At 39.8% G+C, this 27460-nt stretch overlaps 1 protein-coding gene and 1 long non-coding RNA gene across 3 annotated transcripts in view; one reads left to right on the top strand and one right to left on the bottom strand.

Moving 5' to 3' along the window:
* doc2b (double C2-like domains, beta) overlaps window positions 1-27460 on the top strand; it is a 193814-nt gene that overhangs the window by 101410 nt on the left and 64944 nt on the right. For both annotated transcript variants that reach the window (XM_026183041.1, XM_026183042.1), the window contains 2 exons: window positions 8807-8830; window positions 22710-22784. In XM_026183041.1, coding sequence (XP_026038826.1) covers window positions 8807-8830; window positions 22710-22784 — 99 coding nt within the window. The remainder of the gene's footprint in view (window positions 1-8806; window positions 8831-22709; window positions 22785-27460) is intronic.
* Window positions 11453-16942, bottom strand: LOC113031131 (uncharacterized). Its single transcript, XR_003273687.1, has 3 exons — window positions 15428-16942; window positions 11871-11921; window positions 11453-11709 (listed from the first exon to the last, which is right to left on the bottom strand). It is a non-coding gene; the product is annotated as an uncharacterized LOC113031131 (long non-coding RNA).

Here is a 27460-nt window from a genome sequence, read left to right as displayed (position 1 = left end):
ATTATTTTATGGGACTGGATTGTGTAATGTTATATTGATCAGTTCCTCATTAAGGTTTATGTAAGTATATGATAGCCATTCCATAACTGTATATTTATCAGGGGTGTTAGTAGGCTTTATTAAAATGTTTTGCTCATTTTTCATGTTTTTTATAATGTGACAACACAATAACTTAACCCTTTGTCCCATCCTCAAGAAGTTTTGCATTGTAAGTGCTGCAAATCCTGTTTTTGAGGTAAAAACAATACATAGTGGATTCCTTATATGGCTCATGAGAAGTCCAACGTGGTACAAGGTGGAAGCAATATACTTGAGTTTGAGGAAACAGGGGAAGATATGTGTGTAAACAGCATGAGAAGTGTACTGAAGCAAGCTAAATGCTACACTAGCACGTGTCAGTGACAACAGCCAGTACACGAATCAGCGAGTACACAACACAAAATGAAGGAACTGGGGTTGTGATGGGTTGCAAAGCAGCTTGCAGATGCACAGGTAATTAAAAAACGTGACTCGTGGGAGATTCACTAAAAAGGTTATCGCCTGATCTGACGGGAGTTCACCATTACTGTACATTATCAGTGCAGTGGTGGGCTACAACATCACAGGATCAGGCTTTAACATTTGTGAAAGAAGCTATTAAGTTTTAGGTCTTACATCGTTAACTTCTCTCCTTTCCTTCCCTCAGCAGAACCAGCATCCCAGGAAGCTTACTAAGCCAAGTGCATCAGAACACATCCATTATCTCACTTGAGAGAAATAAATTAATTTAGCCTCCTTGGGCTTTAATGCATTATAAGAGAGTGCATACATGTAGATGGCCAGAAAGACAAAAATAGCTCAGAGCTGGGAGCTCTTCCTCTACATGGTTGTTGGCTGAAGCAGTCAGAATGTGTGGCATCATGATGACTCAAGTACTGACAAATAAGTTCTCTAAATCTCTTTCTTTGGAGTGTTTCATTTCCATCACCCCTGGTGAGACTTTAGCAAATGGCACAGAATGACTCAGTTTTCATCTCCGAGACCTTGGCCATCAATAGAGATGCTCTTTGTTTTACAGCTAGTTGATACTGATAAAGCTCAGTAAGGTCACTACTTTTAAAGCCACAAAGGAAATGTGCAATTTTTGTGTCTTACTTTGGTATTTGAGATTGTAAATTTCCTCCTCAGAAGAAGTTCATACCAACACGTCGACAGCCTAAACAGTAGAAGAGGTAGAATGTCAGTGCCCACCCAAAATATGTGACTGTTTCCATCCATATTTGAAACTCTACCTCCTGTAGTGAGGATGTATACAGAACAAATCTGTTTTCAGATGTCGAGATGTTTTTATTACTACTTTCATTTTCAGACACTGCTTGGTTACATTTAAGCATCCAGTTGAATGGTAAGTTCTGGTAAAACAGACTGATTTGGGTTAAAATATATCATACTACAACACTGACTACAGGATGTCACCAGAACTGATACTCACAGTTCCATTCGATATTCTGAAAACACAACAAGAATTGTTTTTCTGTGGTACCATACCATCATAGGCAGTATAAGTACTGAAGCAGCTATTCTACCAGAACTGAAGGGGCCAATATACGCCTACAAATGTTCTGGTCCTTACATGCTGAACAAAAACAGAAGGAAGCCTGCAAGCCCATGAAAAAAAACTACAAATGGTGCTGTAGAAACTACATATGGAAGATGGCAGTTAGTTCAGCTGCCGAGATAGCGCCGCTTTAACTCTGACTAATAAAATCACTGTGTCCTATCAACAAAATATAATTCTAACATTTTAAATAAATGACCCATGAAGATGTCAGTAATTTAATATAACTTTCTGATAAAGCAGTTTTTGTTTAAATACTTGAGATAAACATATTATTAAGAATCGTCTACTCATATGGGTACCTACTACTAAGTTTTTGGTATCGTGTTTTCTCTAATGCTGACTACATCTGACCACTATTGTTTGACTAGTTCCAGCAGAGGCAGACTGGGTAATGTTACACTTAGAATTCAGAACAGGCGTTTTTATTTATATTAACATTTTAGTACATCTACTTTGCCTAAAATAAGATGCGGTAATGTTATAAAAGTGCCATTTTAAACATCTTTTTAAGTTCTTACTGCCCTCGTGTAAGAGAGCACTTATAATATTATAACATAATAATAGACAAATAATTTGTCTTTCACAGTTTCATGAGTGTTTCCTTCCCACTCTTGCTAAAGTGCTTGCCCATAGGGGTCATATGATTGTTGGGGTTTTCTCTGTTTCTCTATATTTTTGTAAGGTCTTTACTTTACTATATAAACCACCTTAAGGCAACTGCTATTGTAGATTGGCACTATAAAACTGAATTGAACTGAAACTTTAATTATTCTATAACATATCACATTTTACAACATTATTTTGTGTACTGGAAAAGCACAGAAGCTAAATAAAAGTATGTGACAATGCATTAGTTGTGTAATCAAATCAGGGGTGGCTCTACAGGGGGGCAAGGGGGGGGGGGGGGGCAACTGCCCACCTCCTATATAGCCCTGCCCCCTTAGCTGGCCCCTCAACTTTTATGTCCTTACAATACTTGTAAAAACGAATTGCTTGTTTGTTCAAAAGTCTCTCATAGCCTTTATTTTTTTAGAAGAGATGATTATACTTTTTGATTATACTTCGCTGAATATGAGAAACAATCTATTAGCACCTGAAAACTGAGTGCTGTTTCAGCTTTTGATCTCCCCGACTTCAGACACAGCAGGCCGGACGGCTGCTGGAATCCACAATCACTGCTTCTTAGTGCTTCCACTCACACCTGACTCTTCCAATTTATTATCTTAGCAGGTAACAGTCACAGTTGATCTGGGTTATTTCTTTCAGATCTAAAAGGTTCTTGCACCTCGTTGCCTGCTAGAATGATCTGCAGGCCCATGGGCAAAGCACAACACGAGCCACACATGTTCAGAGTTTAAAAATGAATCAACGCCTTTGTTCCTTTTTGTCCTTGTAGTAGCACGTCATACCAGGCGGTCTATCAGCTTGTCTATCCATCTGTCCGAAGATTTGGCACATGGTAGGAAATGCCGGTCAGATTGTCCTCAGATTTGCTGCAGATTCTTCTCGACTTCATATAGATAGCAGCATCCAATTTGCCATCTGAAAGAATGTTGCACATACCAAATCAAACTTCAGTGCAATATTTTGTCCCCATCCTTTTAACCAAGCAAAGTGCATGTGTAGGTTCCTGCAGGAACTGGATTTCCAGAGTTCTTGAAAACCTGCTTTCATGGAAAGGTTACTATAGCCAAAAGGGGCTGTTTGCTTTCTTCACTGCTGGCTTCATCTCTGGGTTGCTGTACTGCTTTATCAAATCTTTGCCATCAGTGTTATTTTCACGGTACATCATATTTCTCGAGTCACTCAGAGCGGTATTGCAAGTTATTGCAAATGCATATTGTTTAGAAAGCACAGAGGGTTTAAAGAAAATATATTTCTCCTGCTTTTGTTGTATATTAAAGAACCGCTAGTCATGCTTGCACTTCTGTAAGACTTCCTCATTTTTCTTGTTTTGAAACAGTAGTATATTCCCCCTTTAATATTTGCAGAGAATGGTTTACTTTGTCAGCAATCTACATCTAGTCAGTTTCTCTCACACTAGAAAACAGTCAGTTAGCCAAAAGTCAGAGATAAAGGGAAAAGAGGTAAAGTGTGTAGGAAGAGTGGAGAGACAAGTCTCAGCCTGCACAGAGCAGGGTCGAACAGGCTAGATGAAAGGGAGGGAGACACAGCGGCCGCCTTGGAATCAGAGCATCAGGTGGACAACTTTAACACATTAAAGTGGGGAATGATGGCATATCTCTTGTATGATTGAATTTCAGTGTTGGGGCCCACTCTTTTAGTTAGCCTGTATTTGGATGTGTGGGTGTGTGTGTGTGTGTGTGTGTGTGTGTGTGTGTGTGTGTGTGTGTGTGTGTGTGTGTGTGTGTGTGTGTGTGTGTGTGTGTGTTTGGATCATCTTTTGAGATCATCTTTTCCCAGGCATGAGAAAGACACACAGTGAGTCTGAGCGCATCATCGTACAAAATCCATAGTTAGATGAAAAGTCAGAGGATCACAAATTTCACAACACTCCAATTCACTCAGCAAGGAAGTGTAGTCAAAGCGTAGATTTAAATCCTGTTTCAAATCCTGCACTTGCAAAAAAAAACCCCACAAAAATCTAGGAAATTAAGGAATTTGTTACTGAAGTGTGTTTCGAAACAGTGGTGGAGAATAAATAAATACTGAAAGCATCGTCAGTCGGGGTTTCCCCAACTGTTTTCCCAGGTCTAAGCCGACCTCCTCCTGTGCAATACAAATTTATGTGTTTTGTTTCTTTTTTAGAGATACAACTATTATCTCAGCTTACACATAATGTTATCCTGGTGTTTCTGTGAACCATTTTAAAATGTAAATACGCTAAAATTACAATAAAAAGGAGTAAAAATAGAGAATAATTAACTGGACAGATGTAGCCTGTTCTCATTATTGGGATGCCAATTTAAACCACTATGTCAAAGGCACTCGGTGTTAGGGAACAAACCTGTTTGTCTACAGACGGTGACTTAGTGTGTCTATTATTTAGTTTTGTATTTCTTGCTCTAGCTCTTTGCTCTGTGATTTCTAGTTCTTCAGTTTTGCTAATAATAATAATAATTGAAACAATCTTTGAAAAAATGACTTACCAAGCATGGCAAACAACTCAAATATGTAGAGCAAAATGTTCTGAAACTGCTTCACTTCAGCTTCGATTGGAGCCTATGGTGCTGGGGGCGGAGTCTGTGAATTTACTCTGTTGGTGTCATAGCCCCTGTAGGAGTTCAGAGTTAAGAGGTCAAGAGTTAATGTTTTCATTGTAACACCTCCAGATTTGACATAGAAACACTCATTTTTAACACTCGGTTTTAACTACTATCATTTTACACCTCAGAGTTACATTAAAAGAATGTGACTCTACTTAGAGTAAAATTAACTCTACTTTTGCAAGAAGACTACTAACACCAAAACATTTAACACTTTTGAATTTGCTGTGTATGTTGTGATCTCCCTCATCCCATACTGTGTGTTCCATCAGCCTGCCTGTTTAGTTGTCTGTATTCTCAGTTTAGCCAGTTGTTTGTTTTTTTGCTATCCAGCAATAAAGCTGCATTTGAGTTCACCTTTTTGCCTCTGTGAGTCTGCACTTTGGGTCCACCATTCCTGCCTACTCCACTCAGACATGGCACTCGCATGGTTCAGTTGCAAACAAGGTGTCCTTTCTGGAGTGTGCCGTGATGCACTGAGTGGCCAATCACTCTCAGGGAAACTGATCGGTCACTCCTAGGTCATCACTTGTCAGTGATCAGGGTTACCGCTGTGTGTGCAGTGTGTTTTAAAGGTCCAAATGGGATGTGCACCATGGCATGCTAGCTGCAAATTACGCCAACACAACCCCTCCAATCTCCTTATAAAGACTCCACATGTCAGCTAAATGTGGACAGTGGCATTTTTGGTGAAAACACAGCACAGTGGTGGAGGGCTTGATTTGCAGCCTGGGTACCTTCCAGTCATTCAGCAACAATGTGAGAAACTGATAAAGTCATAAAGAAAATGATGACTTCGGGTTACTGCTGCTCAAGGTGGTTTTACAAGCTGCTGAATCATTTTCACATCACTGTGAGGAAGAAACACAGTTGGTGATTTTTCTGGAGTTTTTTGCACTTATCAGTGAGCCTCACATTGTCTTACAATGCAGTTGCAAAACCCAGACCTGCTAATTTACCACGACCTACACTAAAACCTACATTAACACTCCACATAATCTTCCAGTCTCTTCTTTCTGCTGCAGAGACTCCTTTTATTTCCTAGTACACACACTCATGTGAGAGCACACACACACTTGGTTTCTTAGAGATATTTTTGGTCTTTTTCAAAAATTCATTATCAATAATTGCAACTGTTTTCATGTCACAGCTTTTACATAATAAGGGTTTATGAAACAACTTGTCTTCATTTTTATTCCCCACATCACAGTAAACGGAGGAACATCAGAAACATTAGAGAAATTATTCATTTCGTACTTTTCAACTTGTCATATTTCAGCTGTAAATATTGATAAAGTGTCCGGCAGACATTCCCACAAGACTATTCAGAAAGGATGGAGTAAGAAGCTGCTATATCATGGCTGCAGCAAAATCAATTGTTATTCATATCTGGTGCTGTAAAGCCTTAGACCGCAAGTGTCTGCTAGCTAAATGATAAATTATAAATGTTATTTGTCAATGAAGGCTTTTAAGGTCATTTATTGTTTGTGCGTCATCATCCTTAGAATAACTTAGAATAACCCCCCAAAGATTAATATCAGTCTTCTTTCTGTTAAGTATAAATTAGGAGCCAGGAGATAAATACCTTAGCTTAACGTAATGACTGAAAACAGGAGGTTGCAGCATGCCTTCTTGATGTTCAGAATTATATCCTTACTCAATGCATCCATAATCAAAATCATGAAATATGCACTAATATTTAAAAAGTAAACTACAATCTGCCTCTGAAGGGAGAGACTAATGCTTATTGATTGTCTGCAAATACATACTAACTATGAGCGACATTGCAACTTGAAAAAGTGCAAACCAGAATTGAAAATGTTAACTTTCAAAGTAAAAGCTGTGCCTCAGCGCTCCAGTGAACATGTTAACATGTTTAAAAGGTGCAGCTTTTACTTTGAAACTGAACCTCCTCTATTTTCGGTGTGTGTGGCACCTTTCACATTTCACAACAGCTAACAGAGTAGCTGGACCGTGTTTGTAGACAAGTCCATCACATCCATTCACACTGCTGCCGTAGCAATATGCAATATGTCAAACCCATCACAAAGAGGGTTTTGCCAACTGGTTGGGGAGTACACATTTTGCAGAGCTACAGGTGGCTGCCAAGGGTTCACCGACTGATCCAATATTGTCATCATGCTGACAAGTCAATGAAACCTAGTTAGTGGACACAGAATCTGCAAAACCTCAAAAGAAAAGACTGTTCAATGCAGCTGGTGGATATGCAGATTTGATATGGTGTCTTTATACAGGAACGAGGGCTCATCGTACAAAGATACCCAGAGTCAAAACACAAGTTAGAGCATAATATGTTGCTTTTACATTTCTGCTCCTTTTAAGCTTAAAAATGTCCTGTGGTAAACAGCTTAGGAATACCCAGGGTAGGTGTCCATACATACCTTAGCTAACCAGATCCCAGCTCTGGCCAAAGAAACAAACAAGCAAACAAAGAAGCAACTTTTACTTACTGTGAGCTTGGATAGATTTATTTGTTCTCTGTGGAGCAATATTAAGATTGTTATCAGATTAATCATACTCCTATTTCATGCCATGCTTTTCAATGCAAGTTTGAATTCAAGCTGGTAACTGCTACTCTTAAACAAACAGTGAATATGTCCTACCCCATCAAAGTGCCATGTTATTACTACAAGAGTCACCAAAATACTGTAAGCAGCTTGGTTCTGCAGCCTGCACTAATTGCAGTGTCCAGGATTCTCACACAGCTTTTAACTAACACATTCTTTAATGTCAAGTACATTTAACAACATGAATTAACAAGATACCTTTTCAGGGTGATCTTTTAACTTTGACTTAACTAAACTAAATTAACAAATTAGTAACTAAACAAACTTTCTTTTTGTCATGTCTGACAATGAAGCGATCACCTGTTCATATTGAACGTGTTCTCTCTAACTAGGAATATAGCTCTGTGTCAGTAGCTAGCAAAACAAAGATATCCTAATCTCTTGTTTTAGTGATCCCACTTCATCGACCTGCACATATGAATGCATGACAGGGATGAGAATCAAAATGTGAGAATGCATGTCTTTTAGGAGGATTATGGGTTGAGTGTGCCCATAGTATTGACTGGAAGGCATGTCCAGCGGTAGCAGATAGAAAGTGCAGCACATTTTCATCCAGGGTGTTGTGAAATCCTTCCTTGGTTTTTTTGTTGAGGCACAAAAGTCTTGCTGGTTAGGTTAGCAAACGATCAAACAGACCTTGTCACAACAGCGGCATTAATGAGGGGTTATGAAATGAGTGACCCGCTCACAAAAGAGCCACGCCAGAAAAGAAATGAGCTGAAAAATAAACTCACTTAAATTACAGAGCATGAATCAACCGCTCAGACTTATTTACTTATTAATAACATAGTCTTAAATAGTTCCAGCCCACTTTAACTCCTGACTGTGAGAAACAGCCATGAGTGCCACTGAAGGTGTCCCTCTCACCATATGGACGTGTTTTCATGTTGCATGTGTTGAAATCCTATTTTTCTCTACTATGATCTGGATACTGTGTGAGCTGTTGTGTTAAAGTCTCCAGCAGCACAACAACACAGAGCTGTTTGCGTAACTCAGACTTGTCTCAAACTGTCACTAACTATTGTCTCAAATCCAATTAACATAGCCAAATATAAACAAATAAATTAATGGATTTTCAATTATATTCACTGTATCAACAGGCCATTCAAAGCCACTATTGCTTTAATCATTTATTTTCCACTCAGACTGTTTCCACATTTGGCATTTCAGCAGCGCTCTGAGCTGTGTAAACCAAAAAATCTTTCTGAAACACTGCAGACTGCTTTGTTTTTGTTTTTCTCCTCTGTTGTTTGCACGTTTTTGTTTTTTTGTCACCTATAACTTTAATTTCATATGATCAATGTTTTCTTTTTTTTCTTCTCCACCTTACTCTTTTGCATGCTGTCATCGACTCTGTGTCTTGGTGCTTTATGTTTTCTGGAACAAAACAGCTTCCTGTCCCCAGATACAAAAAGGTAAGCCAATGAAATGAGCCCAGATCCCAACCAGTCCCTGCTAATCAATGCCTACTTTATCCCTCCTGCGTCCAATCCCAGTGATCCCCGACTGAAACAATCACCAACCCTGGCTCACATCCTCTGAGCTCCCTCTGATTCTGTTTCTTTGGAACAACAAATCTAATCCTGAGTGAATGTTGAATGCTTTGTCTGTATTTGGCCTGTTCTTCTGTAGATGCACACTGGTGCTTAAAGAATCAAGTCAACTAGTTAAAGGTGAACGCCTAGAAAACAAAGACAGAAGCATGTAAACCAATGTGGTGAATGACTACACTATAGTCAAAGGTCAACCAGTTTACTGACTGAAAGTAAATTCCATCTTTAAATGCAGGATGCTGTTACATATCATGAATCTGTCACGGTCTGGCTGGCAGACTGTGGAGATGTGGGAAAGGAGGACCCAGGCGCGGAGCTCTGTGTGTAGACAGTGCGTTTATTTAAAGTGTGGTAAATATAGATGCACAATTAATCCCCGTGCTCCCCAAGGCTCCCGCGTGTGTCTTCCAGTGGCGTCCGTGTTCGTGATCCCCGCTGTCGTGACTCTGTACACCCTGTGCATGCTGCCCTTCCTCTCCACGTTCCTCCTGTAGGAACAAAATAGAGGCAGCCGTTAAACACTGACCCCCACGGGCACACACACGATCTGCACTTCCTAAACACACACACGGACTTGGGAGTCTAACGTAATGATCCTGCGTCGGTGGGAGCGCCAAGACTCTCCTAAGTAGCTCCCCCGACAAGCCCTGATCAGCAGCAGGTGTGTGGCTTCGGGTGTGGCCAGTCCTCTAGCAGGGCCACACCCACCAGGCCTGAAGGCGCCTGTAAACAAGAGTTCAGACACACCTGCACCCACCCACACACACACTCATATCTACAAACATGGAGAAGAGGGGCAGCAACACCAAAAATACATATAATATAACCAGTCCATAACTGCTCAGGGATCCTGGGTCGCTCAGACCCAGGATCCCTGACAGAATCAGTGTTATTCACATAATTGTATCTGAGTTAGTTTTTTTTAATCTACCTTTTCTCAACTGAAGTTCTACTACTTTTCTTAAAAAGCTTATAAGTAATAGTCAATTAAGTAGCTGGCTTTGCACATCTGTAATAATCTCTACAATCAGATTGTGCATAGGAAAAATGCGCAACCTGGTTGCAACCCAAAAGGGAAGTTAGATTTATTTGAAATGCATTGGATTGGTTGTGATCTAACGATTATTTATATTTATATTCACTTTTTAAAATAAAAAACAAACAAACAATGATGCTTCACACTCAGGAAAACAGTGGCTGTGACCACTTGTTGTCTTCAAAGTAACTTTAGTGCATCAAGACGGAAATAAAATGGTAATAAGACAGAGTCTGCTATCAGTTTGTGATTGAATAGGATCAAGTTGGCAATTATATGCAATCTGTTTGTAATAATGTGGCAGTTAACTGATAAACTGTCAACAATTGCAACTCTGTTAACAACTGCATACATGGAAATTCCGGAGAGTCCGGCCAGAAACTTGTAGATTTAAAATTGAAATCTAGAAAATCCTCCACAAATAGTGAAACAGATGCTGCAGGAATCAGATTAAACTGCTTAATGACACAGGAGCTAGACAAGCTTAATTTTATATAGGAATGTTACCAGAGTACAACCAGTTGAAAACCAGTGAAGTTGAGTGCTGTATGTTCTGTAGACAGCGCAGACGGACTGCAATCCTTCGCCAGTGTGTCTGAGTGTAGTCTGTACAAGTCAGGCCGATGGTTTGGAGGCAGGTTGACTCCCAACAGCCAAAGTGTGCAGTCACCTTGTGATCAAAAGGCGTCACCCAGAGGCTGAGGATGTTGCACGCTCATTCTCTGGTGGACTAGTGGGTCACCTCGACTGCCTGCAATCAGTTGCCGAATGAGAAAAAATTTAAATGCAGTTACTCGGCAACCACAGATTTTTTTTTTCCCTTGCCACATGGAGGTTACAGTCCCATAGATCTTAGTGTAACTGCAGTAAGGCCACATGTTTTCAGCCAGCATTACCAAATCTATGGATACAACACATTGGTGTTTTATAGTTAAATATTCAGAATATTTTCAGTGCAGTCAGTTTGCAAAGCACTTTCAAGTCACCTTAGCCCATATTCCATGGCACAAATGGTTGTTGCACATTAGACAGATAGAGGGTGACCTCAAGTACTTTACTTTCAAATGAAGAAACTACTTTCAGCTGCTCCCTTAATCACAAGGATCACAAGGGATTTGTGTGTCTTCCCAGGATCAAACCAGGGATGTTTCGTATGCCAGGAAAATGTGTACACTACCACACTTTGAGACACCTTGCAACATGAAGAGAAAGTAATGTTTGCTCAGTGATGGTAACAACTGGTCAATCTGATTCACATACAGCAGTCAATGATTGACGTCGCTTCAGCTACTGAAGTGGACAAAAGTCAAAGTCATCTGCACGGTCCTTAATAATACTGTTTGAGGCAAAAATCACACATGAACTGCTTTATTTTTTCTCCTAAAATCAATGATGTGTTATCAAGGACATGACTGGCATGGGTGACCTTGTAACATGCCTCTGCCATTCTCCTCTGTAAGCCGCTCGATTGTCACCGTTGGCTACCGTTGGCGCCTCCGTTGACCTCAAGTGGCCCTTGAAGCATTAACCCCCTTCTTTAACATGACTTTGGTTTAGCCCCCCAAGGATTCAATCAATGCTTCTCTCCCATCCATTCTGTTATCTGCTGCTCCTGGTGATTGATGCTTCCTCCACCTGCGTGTTAGCGGGCCAGTCAGATATGGTAATGAAGACATATGCCCCAGTGATGAAGAGGCTGATAGCACTGCAGAAAAACAAGCAGCCATGTGGGACATACAGCTTGGAGAACACACACTCAAAATAGGCGTATGTTCTTAGTTCTTAGGCGTCATACAAAAAAGATGAAACTGACTTGTTGGATCACAACATCAGTGACAGGGGATTGTTATTTTATTAGCTATTTACCAGTCTTATCAAAATCAGTTTTAGCGAATGTGCTTAAAATGTCAGTGATGTCTGCAAAGACAAAAAAAACCTGCATTAAACTCACAATGATTCTCCAACTGTTTTTTATTTTTGACTTCTTCGACTTATTTATATCTTCCCACACATCAGCAATAACCTTTCACACCAAGACAACACAAATAAGACTCAAGTTTTAATGCTTTCTTTTTGTTTAGGTAGTTTGGCACTAAGTTTTGGTTTCACTGTCATGTAATAACAAAAACGCTAAAGCTAAAGAAAGTGAAATGATTACATCTCTAGCTAGTGTTTGCGCTCAAATTTAACACATACAGTACTGTGCAGAAGTCTTGTATTAGCTCTTATATTTTGCTAGAATTGCACTTCTGTGCTGACATCATTTGCCAGGCATGTATGTTGCTGTTTGAATATAAAAGTAACTCAGACTCGTTGGTGTAAATTTACAGTAGATCTAAAGTCTAAGGAGCTTGGAAAGAAAAGCGTCTGGACTTCTCTAAGTTGCTTGAAGACGTTTCACCTCTCATCCGAGAAGCTTCTTCAGTTCTAAGGTCAAATGGTGGAGAGTCCCAGATTTAAACCCTGTGGAAGTTTCCCCCAAGAGGGACAAAAGGACCCCTTAATGATCCTCTACCTAATCACATGAGCCAAGGTGTGAAAACGGGTGTAGGTCACAACCAGCCAAGGTTTCGGGTGAGCTCGTGCAACCTAGCCCCACCATATCATGTGATTTCCTGAGTGGGCGTTAAGGCGTCTGGGAAGGGATCTCAAAACTGGATTATAGATGGCAGACGGTGGGTGGGGGTGGATTCCCATTCATTTTCTATGGCGGTCACTTTTGACTGGGAACACCACAGATGTAACAAAGTTGATTAAAACACTCAAAATTTAACAAAAGAGGTGCTCACCACTTTTATATGTTCAAGTGTGTAGTGTTGAGGATGTCATAAGGTCTCGAGGCAATTGGATGTAAAACACAATATTTATGAGTTTTTAAAGTTGTAAATCGGTCGGTTTTGACCTGAACACGACAGGAAGGTGCAGCTATGTACACACATCTTATTTAAAGTCCACACTCTTTTCTTTTCATTCAGATGTTTTTCACAAATGCCAAGCACGACTTCTTCTGAACACAGATTCTAATGATCTCACCCAAAGGAACTCGACTTCATTTAAAATCATTTAAGGCTGTTGTTCAGGAGGGCTGTTATGAATGAGTGTGAGATGGGAGGTGTGTGGATACACTCCCATCTGCCTTTCGCAGTGGTCATTTTTCTCCAACCCCTCAGTAATTATGATCAACCGAGTATTCACAGCGTGCTCGCGCAATCAGCAGCACGATGCAGCTGTCTGTTTATCCCGGTCCAACACCACAAAACATGCCTGAGCTCACTGACGGTTCAGGTGTTGAAGACAACAATAGAAGCAGATGAGGATGGCACGTCAGCCTCTCCAATCAGCTTTCGCTGTGCCATCTTAATAACTTGTTTTTGCAGGAAACACGGTTTAAAAGTGGGGCTAAATATCAGCAAGAGATTCCAACATCCAGTGACGCATATAATGATAGAAAATGAAAAGCAGTGAAGTGGAAGTTTCAGGGGAGGTTACAATTTTAGAGGCCGTTAAGCTTTAAGCTGGTTTCTGTTTCTACTTTTTGCACATACATAAAAGAAAAACTTTACAGTGTTTTTATTTCAAATCAAGCTTTTTTCTTCAGTGCTGACTATTTTACACGCGTAGTTCACTCAGGCCTCTTTGGCTGAAGGAAGAGAAAATAAAAAGGAAGGAGAGGGGATCACGGCTCAGTCACAGCAGAGACTTGTGGTTGTTTCGTGTTGCCTTTTTCTGTAGGCAGCATTTTTTCTGTACATCTCAGCTTTTCCTTGCATTTGCATGGAGCATTATCTCTGCTATCTAAATGCACGTCTCTTTGTAGCATATAACAATTTATATAACAAAGTATATAACAAAGAAATACTGATATATTTATATATTTATGTGATGCATGTTTCTTGTATCAGTAGCCTTATTTATACTATGATGCATTAAATGGTACCATTTAAAAACTTTAAAAATAAATAATGAATTCCTAGCAGCTCAGTTCACCCCTCTGGCAGCTCACGACTTGGCTATCAAACCAAATTTCAATAGACATGGGTTATATTTATTTTATATTTGTGTGGGAAGTCATCGTTTTACCACTGCACTCTCTCAGAAAACAAATAAAAGCCTTTGGCAGTATTTGAATCTGCTTTTGAGAAACCATGAGTGAAAGGAAAAAGAAAAAAATAGCTATCCAAGAAGCTCCTTTATTGTTTTTTTACTTCTTAGGGTAAATAAAAGGTTCCCTAACAAGGTGTATGGCGACACCCCACTGTATAATAAGTATTCTGGTATATTTCAGGTGATCTGAATGGGACTTTTACATGTTGTCACAAAAAATCTGGATTTACACTGCAATTGCGTTAATGCAGCAAACTGATATAACTGCACATACTGCTGCCCAAGTGAAAACCTGTAGTGATCCCGTATGTGTCAGGAGTATCGGAGCAGTTGAGATGCATTTTTTCTAAACACCGGGTCTCTGTGGCTTTTAAAGCCCAAAACACGCTGCGCCAAAAATTGGGCCTCACCAAGGATCGGGTCCCCCGACACAAACAGAGTAACATAGTGTACGCTGTTAAGTGCCAGGAGGATTGGCAGGATTTATACATCGAGGAAACCAAACAACCTCTGGCGAAGCAGATGGCACAACACAGAAGAGCTACCTCGTCAGGCCAGGACTCTGCAGTCTATTTACACCTACAGGCCAGTGGACACTCTTTAAATGATGAGGATGTACACATCCTGGACAGGGAGGAACGCTGGTTTGAGCGCGGAGTTAAGGAGGCCATTTACGTAAAAAGGGAAAGACCATCTCTGAATCGAGGAGGGGGCTAAGGGTACATCTTTCGCCATCTTACAATGCTGTGATTGCAGCCATTCCCCAACTCTCTGTGAATGGTACTCATGGCCACTGATCAGTGGGTTTTGGTCAGTGGTTGTTGATCAATGGTCATGAGAATTTGCATAATTAAAGATTAAGGAACTGACCTCCCAGCCGATTGTCCCTTCAGTGGGCTGGTTTCAGTCATTATGCATTAGTCATTTATAAGATTGGGGGAACCTGCAGTCAGCTGAGACTGAAGAAGTCACTCGGATGAGTGACGAAACGTTTCTCCCACAAAACGCTACGTCCAGATGAACAGAATCAATTTTTTGGAGATTTACTTTCCTGGATGATTGAGAATGCATCAAGACATAACTGCACATAAATGCAGAAAGTAACATTTGGTCAAAATTAGAGTATTTTCCTTTCTATAGTTCTTTCTGGTCCAAATCAGATGAGTTTTCCCAGCAGTTTTGGTTTATTTTCACACAGACATCACTTCAGATCACATGAGTGTTCAGTCTGCTTACAGGGCAGCTGTGACTGATGAAAGATTAACAGGAGTGAAAGCAGGAAGAAGGTGTGCGTTCGGCACTCTGCCTCATCACCGTACACATGTTAGTTGTCTCCGATTGAGTTTGAATCCCATTCTCGCCACAAATGAACCACTCAGGAGTTTGTTTGGAACCACACTGAGGCCACCACCTCCAAAGGGATCTCAGATTATCGCATTCACATCTGCACAAAGGAAACCAAACCTTGAGCTGGATTTAAACCGACTAAACATCACATGTGTGAAAACACTGAGTTATGGTTCTTCTTTCATTATACTTCCAGCTTCATTTTGAAGATTAGTTCCTCGTGTGGATTTCTGTGTTCTTCACTTACCTCCTTGATTCTTTCCCAGCCTCATTATTGCATTGACTGAGTTCACCTGTGCTTTTATATCCCTCCCCCTGCTGTGCATTTACTCTGCACTTTCTCCTTCACTCTTTGCCCCTTCTCAAACTGCACATACTGGATTCCTCTCCTCAACTCCTCTCTCCTCTCCTTGCATTTTAGTCCTTCCACCCTAAGATGTAATTGAAGGAGGAGAGGACGCGATATGAAGGGGACAAGATGAGGCAAAAGGGATTCAACAAAATGAGACCCTCTTGCTGTGGAGGCTCATTTTAAAGCAATGTCGATTAAATTTAGCATCTACCAGAGTGTTTTCATGAGGAGAAATACTCTCTGTCAGGTCATTGCCTAGCCTCTGTCTTGTTCTTGTATCATCTTTGTGACCTTACATTATAGTCACACTATGGAAAATAGCGATTGGAGATTGGGACATCGCAGTTATTGCAACTATATGCAATGATTCTCATTTCCTTTGCAGTGGTTGCTTTAAAGACGGCAATCAGTCTGCTCTTAGTCTTTTTGGGGGTTTAAGTTGGCACTTACATGCAATCTGTCTGTGACAATATGATGATTAACGCTTACAACTCTATTGCCATCCAGGTACACAAAAATCAGACCCATCCAGAACAGAAACTCGTGAATTTCTCCTCAAACAGCGACAGCAATTTAATTTCAAAACGACATAAGTGCTCGACAACTATGCTTTTATTTATTTATTTATTTTCTTAGTTGGCAACCAGTTGAGTAGAGTCCCCCACTGCAAAGAAACGCAGACTACACAGGCTGACTGAGACTGATTGTTGGCATTTCAGGGCTTATAAATTAGGCGATTATTTGCAGACCTTCTGCAGTCTGTCTGAGAATGTTTGCAGTCAGCCCGAGTTGTCCCACAAGTGTTTGGACACAGTTTTCCTTCCACCGAACAACCTGTGAAATCTTTTGAGATCAAAAGCTGTCACCCAGATGTTGAGGATGTTGCACGTTCAACTTCTGGGTGACCTGTTGGTCACCTTGATTAATTAAATGCAGTCGCCAGGCAACAGGGCTTTTTTTTTTTTTGCTGTCCTATTTTTACTCTAGTGTAATTGAGTGTATGGAAGCAGAAATCTTGGGTTGAATATCCACTAGATACAGTGATAGCCTCATAAAATTGACCTTTGCTCCAAGAGGCAGAGCAAACAACTAGCCAATCACAGTCACCGAGCAACCGCTAATTTTTTTGTAGTAACGGGCCTATTTTTAGTCAGTGTGACTGATCCGTTAGTGTTTTCTGTGCTGTCACTGTGTTTTTGATGATTTGCTTTTTAAAGAAATGTCTCTATGCCTGTTACTCATATTGTCAGGCATACAGTGTGTGAGACGTAAATGGTAAATAAACTGCATTTAAATAACAAATTTTATAGTCGCATCAACCACTTAAAGACACCTTTATGCATACAGAGCTTCGCCATCATAAAAATACTCCTAATGTAAGTGAAGGATAAAAATAATAGTAAAAACCTGACACATTGGATTAGTTATATTTATCTAGTCCACACAAAGTGGAGTTTAATACCATATTACGTGAGCAACCTTGTCAGCGACATTTCGGTTTTTGTAGTATGGTCACAGCAAATAAACCACGAGAGCGACGACAAAATCCTCAAAAGGCAGAGAAGTCTTATCCAATCGGAGCGTAAACAAATTAAATGTTGAATTGTTATGTAGACGTATCTATGTCTGTGTAATGAAAGGAGAAAGACCTGAAGGAAGCAGCACTCGTCTCCTTCGTCTTTCCCCTTAAACTGATTACATTATAACAGCAGACAATGAAATCTATTCCGTTTGGGCGTTCAGCGTCCGTTCTTCAGATGTCAGAGAACTAAGTGTGTCCGGCACATCAAAATGTGGACATGTTTATGAGAGTCAGCTAAAGAAATTAGTGTCACTATGGTTCTATTCTGTGACAGGCAGGATCTAAAGCAGCAGTGTTGCCTTATTAGAGACACAGTTGAGTGTGTCATTTTGCTGCCAGTAATTCCTGCTGAGTGCTGGGCTTGGTGCCGAGTGCCTCTATTAAGCCTGATAATTGTGGGAGAATAGACATCGTATTTGTTTTATTTTTCCATTTTTGGTCCATTAAAGAAAAAACACAGACGGGAAGCGATTAAAATAATGGTGCTAGGCTCATAATAAAGTATTCTTTCCTTTGCGTGATGGCTGTTCTCTGTGATAGGGGATCTTTATTGTTACTCAGATGAGAAATAAAAACTTTGTATTGCGTGATCCTTAGGCCGTGGGGTTTTTAAGCCTTATTGTCCTTTATTACTCAAGATGGTTTATTATTTGGGCTGGCTTTCTTTACTGTGAGTGTTTGTGTGGGATTCAGAAGCACGTCCAGGGCAAAGACAAACTGGAGATCATTATTATCTGTTTCACTTCACATGTTCTCTGTTTTCCGCACTATAAGGCGCACTTAAAATCCTTTAATTTTCTCAAAAATCGACAGTGCGCCTTATGTATGAATTCTGGTTGTGCTCACTGACCTCGAACCGATTTATGTGGTAAACAGTGCTCAAAAATGGCTACCGTAGTCAGGAGCCTCGCGGAGTAATTTGGGTCCAAAACTCCGTCTTCTTCAGGTCCCAAAGTCAAACGAACACTGCAGCATCACTGTTCAAAAAAGCCTAAATTCTATAATCTTTAATAAAACGATCAGTATTGCTGCTTTACCAGGTGTAACAATTAAGTTTATCATCTAGGCATCGATGAAAACAGAATGCCTTAAATTTAACTGAGTTAAGTTAGCAGGAAGTTAGCTCGCTAGTTTCCGCTAACTTGATATAGCATGTTCTGACTGAGAGATTTCTGAAAAAATTCAAACGTACAGCTCTGCTATCACTTCCAACATAAATGAAGACAGAAAACTAAACAGCAATGACGTTTGTAGGGTTACTGAAGTTGGGCTAGCGGGTACATAATGATGGGCTACGTGACCGCTAGCGACACAGCTATATTAGCATAACATAAACACAGTGAAGCTGGAGGATGAACGCTAACTTTTTTCTACTCGATAAAAGTTAACGTGAGGGTCAATCGCATGGCAGGATGCTGTAAATGGACCAAACTTCAGTCAGGAGAACAACTGAGGTAATCCATCCACAATACGAGGTTAGTCATTCAAATTTGTAAAATTTGACTTAACTGATTGTGTTTTGTTTTGCTTAGTGTGCCTTATAATCCGGTGCTCCTTATGGTCCGAAAAATACACATTTATATATGTCCTTAAATTTAATTATTTTCTATCATTTATGCACCAAGAGCAACATTAAATAAAAACTTGAGTAACCAGCCTTTGAATGTGGCATTATATCAAACCAAGCAGCAATCTCCGCAGGCTTTAAAATTAAGCAACTGCAATTCCTTTAGCAGCCACTTGGGGCTAGCTTGAAAAGTGAGTCAGTGCTATGAAATTAGCGTGTTTGATGCTGTGTACAAGTAACAGTTATGCCAAACTTCACAAGAACTGGACTGAAAAATCAGTGTAAACAGGTCTGATGCAGAGATTAATCAACTTTGAATGTTTTGATGTAAGTCATCAGTATGTACAGAGGAGATCAGGAGAAAGAGGCTACAGTGGGTGTCTGAATCCATCTGTAAAACACGGTGGAGGCACTGTCATAGTTTGGGGCTAGTTATCAATCTGTGGTGTTGTGGATCTTCTTAACACTCATGAAATTATGAACTCGGAAAAGTAACATCAGATTTTGATCCATCTGGAAAGCATCTGATTAGCAGCAGCTTTATTTTTCAGCATGACAATGATTCCAAACACACCGTCAATGCAGTAACAGCATGCCTGGATACAAAAAGAAGAAACACATTTGAACACTAACAGTCATGGACTGCCTTCACTAGAGCCAGGCCTCCTATTTTTAATATGAATAAAGCCATGGGTCTTGGTAATTAGCATCATTGGTTATAAATCCAGTGAGCTGTTGTTGCATGTCGGATACTTTTCTCTCCAAATGAAGATGCGAGCTCATGACTCATCTGGTCGAGTGAAAAGGAAGTGATGCTGCGGACCTCTCCGTTTCCTCCACTGGCTTTTCAGCAGTCTTTGACATGTACATATGCATCCTCTAATCTGTCATTAATCTTATTTTTGGTGCAAACCCTTCACCATATTGGTTACGACAGAAACAACACGTTAAACAATAATTCTTGTATATTAATGACTTCATTAATATAGAGACTTTTTTGTGTGAAATGTATACTTTGAAGTCATTATAAGCAGCTGATATTCAGAAGAACTGGGGAATAAAAAGCACATTTTCAGATGGTTCAGGAACAAGCTGTAATATACTGAATATTACACTTTTTAAAATAAACCGGTGTTCGGCAATCACACAGGTGAAATTGTTTCTTTGAAGAGTCACAGATAATTTCACATGAGTAGAAATTTCAGACGATTAACTTTTGTAAGAGACTCCTCCTTATTTTCTTCCTGCATGATTACTAAACGACTACAGGAAGGACAATTTACGGCAAAAGAGTTTAGTTACTGATGAAAACCGCAGACAGAACTGCTGATATCAAGCTTATACGCCTTCCTATGAGCTACTCATTAAAATGTAGAAGAAAGAGCACCTCAAAAAACTAAAAAAAATTACCTTGGACTTCCTATTTTCTTATTTTTCAGTAAGAGATAATAGCCTTGCAGATTCAAACTGTAATGTCAAAGTAGCAATCATTATTAGACTGTACTTGTCTCTTAGAGGGGGATTGCTTTCAGGCACTAAGTGTGATGTTTGCTGCTTTAATCCATTTTGTCTTGGAAAAAATAAAGTAAAACTTAAAGCTTAATGAGTGGAAAACAAGCACGTTTTGCTGATATTTATTTAATCAAAGTTCAGTCCTGATATTTTCTTGTTTTTCTGTTATGGATTAAAATTGTGATGTGTTTTTTTTTTTTAGCTTAAGGCAAAAGAATACATCTTTTTTAAAAAATGTTACCAGGACATCTTCTCCACTGCTTCGATTTTGATCAGTTCTAAATCTCAACTTTATGAACTAAATCCAGAGTTCAATTTTAAAGGGATTTCCATTCCTTTTACACATAAAGGTCAGTTTAGTCATGAGGATAGTCACTCAGACTGAAAATCTGATGTATAATATCCTTGGGGGTACTTCCTCAGGCCTCAAAACAACGCAGCAACCAAACTTTAATCATCTCGTGGATTGTGTCGTGCAGGATTCGTGCAGGCTTATTGTGTGCATGTTTTCAAAAGGCCCATAGATCAACCCACTGATCTGTCCACCAAAGTTTGTGGAAAATTAGAATTGAAAACTGCAAATAGTGAGAGTTTGCTCGAGAAGAGGAACCTGAAAAAATGAAAATAATATGGAATCCAGCATTATTTAGGCTGAATCCACCCTTCTTCTCACAAGAATTGCTATTTCTCTGAGTGTACTGGTCAGATTTTAATGAAACCTAATAACGTGAATACGATTTATGCTGATGTTAAAATAAAATATCCAAACTGCTGCTCAGCTACTTCAAGGACTTCAGTTTAAACTTTTATCTCAGGAGGAGTCGGCAGTGTGAACAGTTCCGTCTCCAGAGGAGGTCAAAGACGACTTGCTTGAGGTTTTAACTTCTTCTTTGTGTTCGTACCGCATTTGATTCAGGAAACACTTTAGGTCCTTTCACTTCATGAAGCGGGCACCCACATGGTGCGGTGTTGTCCTGCTTTGGTCATTGAATGAGTGGCCTTTACATCTCCTGCTCTCTCTAAGCCTCATTGATTTGCTCTTCAAAGAAATAAAACATTTCTTTTTTTAGTAAGTTCCCTTCAGCATTCCTCAGCAACCTTCCAGCTGATGTGGCACTGCGCTGGATCTCTCAGGCACTACAGATTTTATGCAATGATTAAAAGTGTAAGAAGCAGCATGCAGAAGATTTTTTGCAGATTTCCAGGTTTCAGTAAGACATGTTAATGGTCTTCATGGTCTATTCTCATCCTCAGAGCATGCAGCTTTTACATTTTTGTGATTTTGCATATTTACATGCTAGTTTAGCAACATATTCAGAGATTTCCCTTTTACTGGATTATTGGATATCATTTTTCTTCCAGAGAGCAAATCATAATCTTTTGGATCACCTCCATAAAAAGCACCTTTCAGAGTATTCACAGACGGCCCCTTAGTTGGCTCTTTCCCCCCGTGTTTCATTTACACTGCAGTAATGTTCCAACAGCTTTGACAGCATGAATGAGCAACTTTGAGCACCTAAATAAAAACAATTGAAGTAACTGCATTAGTTGCTGGATTGTAGCTTGTTGTCTCACTGAGTATGGTGAATTTTACACTTTCCATCAAAAGAGCTCTTCAAACTTTTCTGAGACTATTAGACTGAAACAATTTAAAATGTTCCTTCAGACAAATGGTTGTATGAATTTTCAGTGCAGCCTATTTACACTTCATTGGTCTTTTTGACACATTGATCTACTCCGGCACAGTATGTGGCGGTAATGCAGAAGAATAGGCAAAATGACACCATATGACTCAGGGGACAGTAAGACTGCAAAACAGTGTAGTATGAATAAGATTTGAGTCATTCTGTTGCTGATTTACTGCTTGGTAAAAGGGATCCTAGCTCTGTTCCTGCTTTCACTCATCAGTAGACATAAAGTAAGCAAATGGATTTAATGTGGTACTGACTGTGATATAATTAAAATGCGGCAGGGTTCCGATAATTCAAATTTATAATGTTGCTGCAGGAAACATCCCAAAAATTTCAGAATTTTCAAAAAGTATCCCCTCCAAAAAGAGGTGTAAAATAATTCCAGTTTAATATAATTTAATGCTGCAATGCCCTGAGCTCCTTTAAAGATCCCTAATTTTTGGGAAATCTTCACCGGTGGAAATTTGACTGTCAAAAACAGGAGTAGTGTCCAAAACAAGGAAGTGCTAAATGTCATTTTTATTACCATGATTCTTCTTTTCTTTCACAGGGGCTCAAGCCAATGGACCACAATGGGCTGTCAGATCCCTACGTCAAGTTGCACCTACTGCCAGGCGCCAGCAAGGTGTGTTTTTTTGTTTTTTGTCTGTTTCCTTTAAAACAACAGGCTTGCACATTTGTCACCACACAGCCTGGTCAGTATTGAGTTTGCTTGTTCTTCACTGGACTTCCTTTTTCAGGTTTGCATGCAAACACTAGCTCGCCTACACATACTGCATCTGTAATCATAATATCTCATTTGTTAATTCTGTACACAAAGAAAAGAAAAAAACATTCGTCACAAGTATAGAGTACCCTGACATCACCCGTTAGCTTTGGGCCTGTCGTTTTCAGGGCTTGGAGCCGCCTTACCCCTGCACTCTCAGGTCATGTGACCAGTTGCTACTACATATACAGCAATCTAAGTTGAAGCTCAGGTGGGACTGAGCATTCTTTATTGGTGCGCCTAGGTTATGGAATCAATTGTCTGTGCACATTAGACAGTCACCTACTTTCTCCTTTTTTAAAAACTAGTCTTAAAACACACTTGCACTCTCTGACTTTTGACCCAGCATGTGACAATGGTCTTACTTGTTTCTGTTGTTTTATTGTGGTTTGTTTCTGCTTTTATTTTATTATTGTTGTTTTTATTCTTCATCGTTGAAATGGATTTATTCGTTTTTATTTACAGCACTTTGCTTTTAAAGCACTGTGTAAATAGAGTTGGTATGGTACAGGATTTCTCTAAATCTTTGAAAGGGAATGTGAGTTAAGATCTCAAAGAAATTTAACAAATCGTTCTTTTTCTGCATAAAATGTTTGTTTTACAGACGTTTATCGAGAGATCTTTGTTTTTATGAAACTGTTCATTCAAGCATTCAGGATAAAGTGGCATTAGAGCATAAAACTTAATAACACATAAAGGAACAAAAATATACTCCCTATAAAAAAGTCACAAGTAATTAGCAAAGGGATGTAAAATGTTGCCTCTATAACATAGTCGCACTGCAATACTATATATGAATACTTCTCAAAATGCAAATCCCTCTAGGTCACAATTTAACGTTTGCAAACACACAAAGGAAGAGATAACACGAGCAAGCAGAAGAAGTTGTGATGAGAAAGAATAAAAAGAGATTAACAATGACCACTCTCTGCATTTCAAGAATTACAGAAACAGATTTTTTTTACACTCTAAGCCGATCACGCTTTTACACGAGCTTTGATGGGTCAGCAGTGTTCCCTACTGCACATACAGTCTGTCCTGAGGCATTCTTGTGGTTTTCTCAGACCCGCAATAAAAGGAGACGAGGTCTAATAATCTATTTCATGATTCATGGAGCACCGCAGTGTGGATATGTCAGCGCAAGGCTTCATCAGTGTAAACATTAACTGACTGACCTAACGTACCCGCTTACCAGTGACATGCTCTGCTTTTAAAGCTCTTGCTGATCTGCTCAGAGTCGCGGAAGCACTCGTACAGGCGTAAGATTTAAGTTTTAAACTGTTGCAGAAAAGCTGTTGGAGCTCTCACAGTTTGCAGACAAAATGATCTCAAACCCATACATATAAATTAAAGACTGAAATGTTTCAACACATGAAATGACTCACCGGTTGTTTGTGAGAACTGGTGACTTCTTTAACTCTCTTGCACCTCACAGTCGTCCTTGAGGGTGACGTAATCCTTTCATTAAAACTATCAAATCTTATATAGATCCTGTGAATACGTACATTCTACAAAAGCAGCTTAATGAAAGCCAAAGCTGTGATTATCCAGCTATCTGACTCACATCTTCCTTTCTTACAATACCTTTTCAAACTCATCTCTGTTGAAATGACCTTTGTAATTGGCTCTGCTCTTGCTGCGTAACTTCAGCTTTGATTTCACTCTGCTGTTACGTTTGTAGTTATGTCTGTGTGAAAGAAGGAACAATGTGAACTTGGATGAAGCTCATGACCTGGTCCTTTGGGGGATTCTGCAGAAGTTTAGGGCCATCAGATCTGTGTCTCAGTCCTTGACACAATGTCAAAAACTATTTTGGTTCTGGCTTCTGCTCAGGAGGTAGAGCAGGTCATCTACTAATCATAAGGTTTGTCACTTGATCTCTGGCTGCTCCAGTCTGCATGCCAAAGTATCCTTGGATATGTGATAGGTGAACAGTGGGAATGTTAAATAGAAAAGTGCTTAGGAATGGGGAAGTTGTAAAAAAATAACTGTGAGGGCTCCAGTAGAGTAGAAAATAAAGGTGCAGTCCATTTTGTGGGTACTGGAATTTGTCACTGTTGCCGCTTGTCCCCAATCCTGTTTGTGATATGCAGGAACTCCAGTTAGTTTCCACTTTGGGGTGAGAGTCAGCACCTCCAACTCTGGGGCTATGGTCCACTGCAGGAGAGCAGTGGATGCTTGCTCTGTGTTGGGTGGGAGGTTTCTGGATGATGGATGTAGAAGCTGAAATGAGTTTCCTTTGTAGAGCTGCTGGTTTCAGCCTTTGAGGCATCTCAAGGTCCACTTGGGTGCAAATGACGTAAGTTTTAGTATCACAGTGAGGCAGATAATGCCCATAGATACATCCCAAGTTTTTGTGACCATGTGGATTTGACAATGAGATATTAGCTTACACTTCGCCAATAACGCATGCACCCTTCCGGTGGAGTTCAAGCAGATTTCAAAGAGCTGCAAAGCAAATAAATACTCATTCAATTCAATTGAATTTATTTATACAGCGCCAAATCACAACATCAATCACCTCAAGGTGCTTTATATTGTAAGGTAGACCCTACAATAGTACATACATCCATGCTGTGTACAGTTGTCTGTATCTGCAAGTATAAGCACCACTTTGGACATATAGTGAGGTGCTCACAGTCATCAAAAGGAGTAAGCTGAGGAGGTTTATGCTTTTGATCTGGATCATGGGCACTTCCTCTTGGAGGTTTTCTGGGTCGGCCCCACTGGGGGGAGACCCCAAAGTGAGCCCGGAGGTTTCTGGCCCATTGGGATCTGCCAGGAAGAACTGGACAACATAAAATATCTGGTTAGCATGGTGCTAATGTGATCATACTTTAGACAAGCAGGGATGGATGACTAGATGGATGGTTTATGGATGGAGTTATATGAAAAAAGTCATAAATAGCCATGTAGCTATTGTACCACCAGTAGTTAGAGGAACACTACTTAACTATTGTTTCCATCAGGTGTTGATTTCCTGGGAAAATTCTGTACTTTCTGATATTTAAAGTACCATGAAAGACGAAAACACAGAGCTGACACACAACTGTATTGAGTTTGCTCAGTAACAATGAGAAACTGTAAACGATGAACGACTTCTCATCTTCCTCCTATAATGGTCAAAAAATAATCAAAATCTAAACACATGAAAAAGCATCTTAGGGCTTCAACACATAAGATTCAGTGGCACCAGGGTAAGGGCATGTTGTGAACTCCTATATCCGGCTGTCGGTGGACATTTTTGACGAGTTACTTTTGAACTTGTCTTGGGAGCTTTTCGGGCTCAGTTTTCATCAGTGTAAGATTTGTTTTGTCAGCTTCAGCATTAGTTGAGCTCTGCTGTGCTTTGAGTTGATTTCTAAAGTTGATTGATAGTTCAAACTTTGTGCTTTCCACTTTGTGTTACACAGCACGATTTATTGAAGTGTGCAGGAGCTACTTTAGTGTCGCATCATATGGCCTCCTGCAGTCTGCAGACCGTCGAAGAAGTTTGTACCTTAATGAGAGTTAATTACAGTCACTGACAGTCACTCCTGTTCAGAGGTTTTCTTTGGAAAGGACCACACTGACAGATAATTTAAATTCTGTTACAGACATGTTGTAGGCATTTTACCAGAAGATAAGAAAGAACTTTTTGTTTCTAAATGTTGATTCATACCTCTTGCAATGTTGCAATGAAAAGATTACTTATAGCTACTTATAGCAAGATCTCACCTAAATGCTGCATCAACTTTTATATTAGTCTACATCTTACAAACTATCTGGGATAATCACTGTATAGACCAGTGATAAGCACATTTGGAAATCTGAGAAGTAAAGCCAAAGCAGCAGTTACTAATTATTCTCTTCAGTGGTTGCCAGTTCAGTGACTCTTTTCCAGTCATTTTGAATAAAGCTTTGGTCATTTAGTGTCAGAAAGGAGGGTGTGCTCATTGGCTAATGACTTGTGATTGACAAGTTGTTAGCCAATCAACGTGCAGTGTCCCAGATACACCCTTTACTCAATGTCTCCTGTTTCAAAACCTCAATGAAGCTTTATTACGGTACTTCACTAACCAATGACATCATAATAACTAAGTCCATGTTTTATAACAGGGACTGTTGTGGAAGGCCATGCACATGCACAGGGTCCTCCACAACAGTCCCAGTTTTCCATGCAGCCTCTTAGGGAAAATTAATTACCCATCCCTGTTTTATAGTGTACATGACGCGTGCATTGTCAGGTTTGACATTTTTTTTTAACTCGGCTTGTATTATTTTCTATTATTAGACATGAGTCAGAATTGCATTGCTGAAAAAAGAAAAGATTGCACTTATAGTTATTATTTATGAGCAAACATATATTTTACGTGAGTAAATGAACAATAAATGATATGAGGCAGTGAGCTACACTGTGGTCATTAATCATCTCCATCAGCACAGGATTGTTTCAGCATATCATATCAATAGTGGAGAAGCACGAAATGCTTTCAGCATCCTAAAATGCAAATGTCTGCTGTTAGCTTAATGCAACATGTATGCTAAACATGTCT

This window comes from Astatotilapia calliptera, chromosome 10 (genome assembly GCF_900246225.1).
Source record: "Astatotilapia calliptera chromosome 10, fAstCal1.2, whole genome shotgun sequence".
NCBI lineage: Eukaryota > Metazoa > Chordata > Actinopteri > Cichliformes > Cichlidae > Astatotilapia > Astatotilapia calliptera.
Note: the sequence above shows the minus strand (reverse complement) of the source record. Positions and strands in the feature narration are given on the sequence as shown.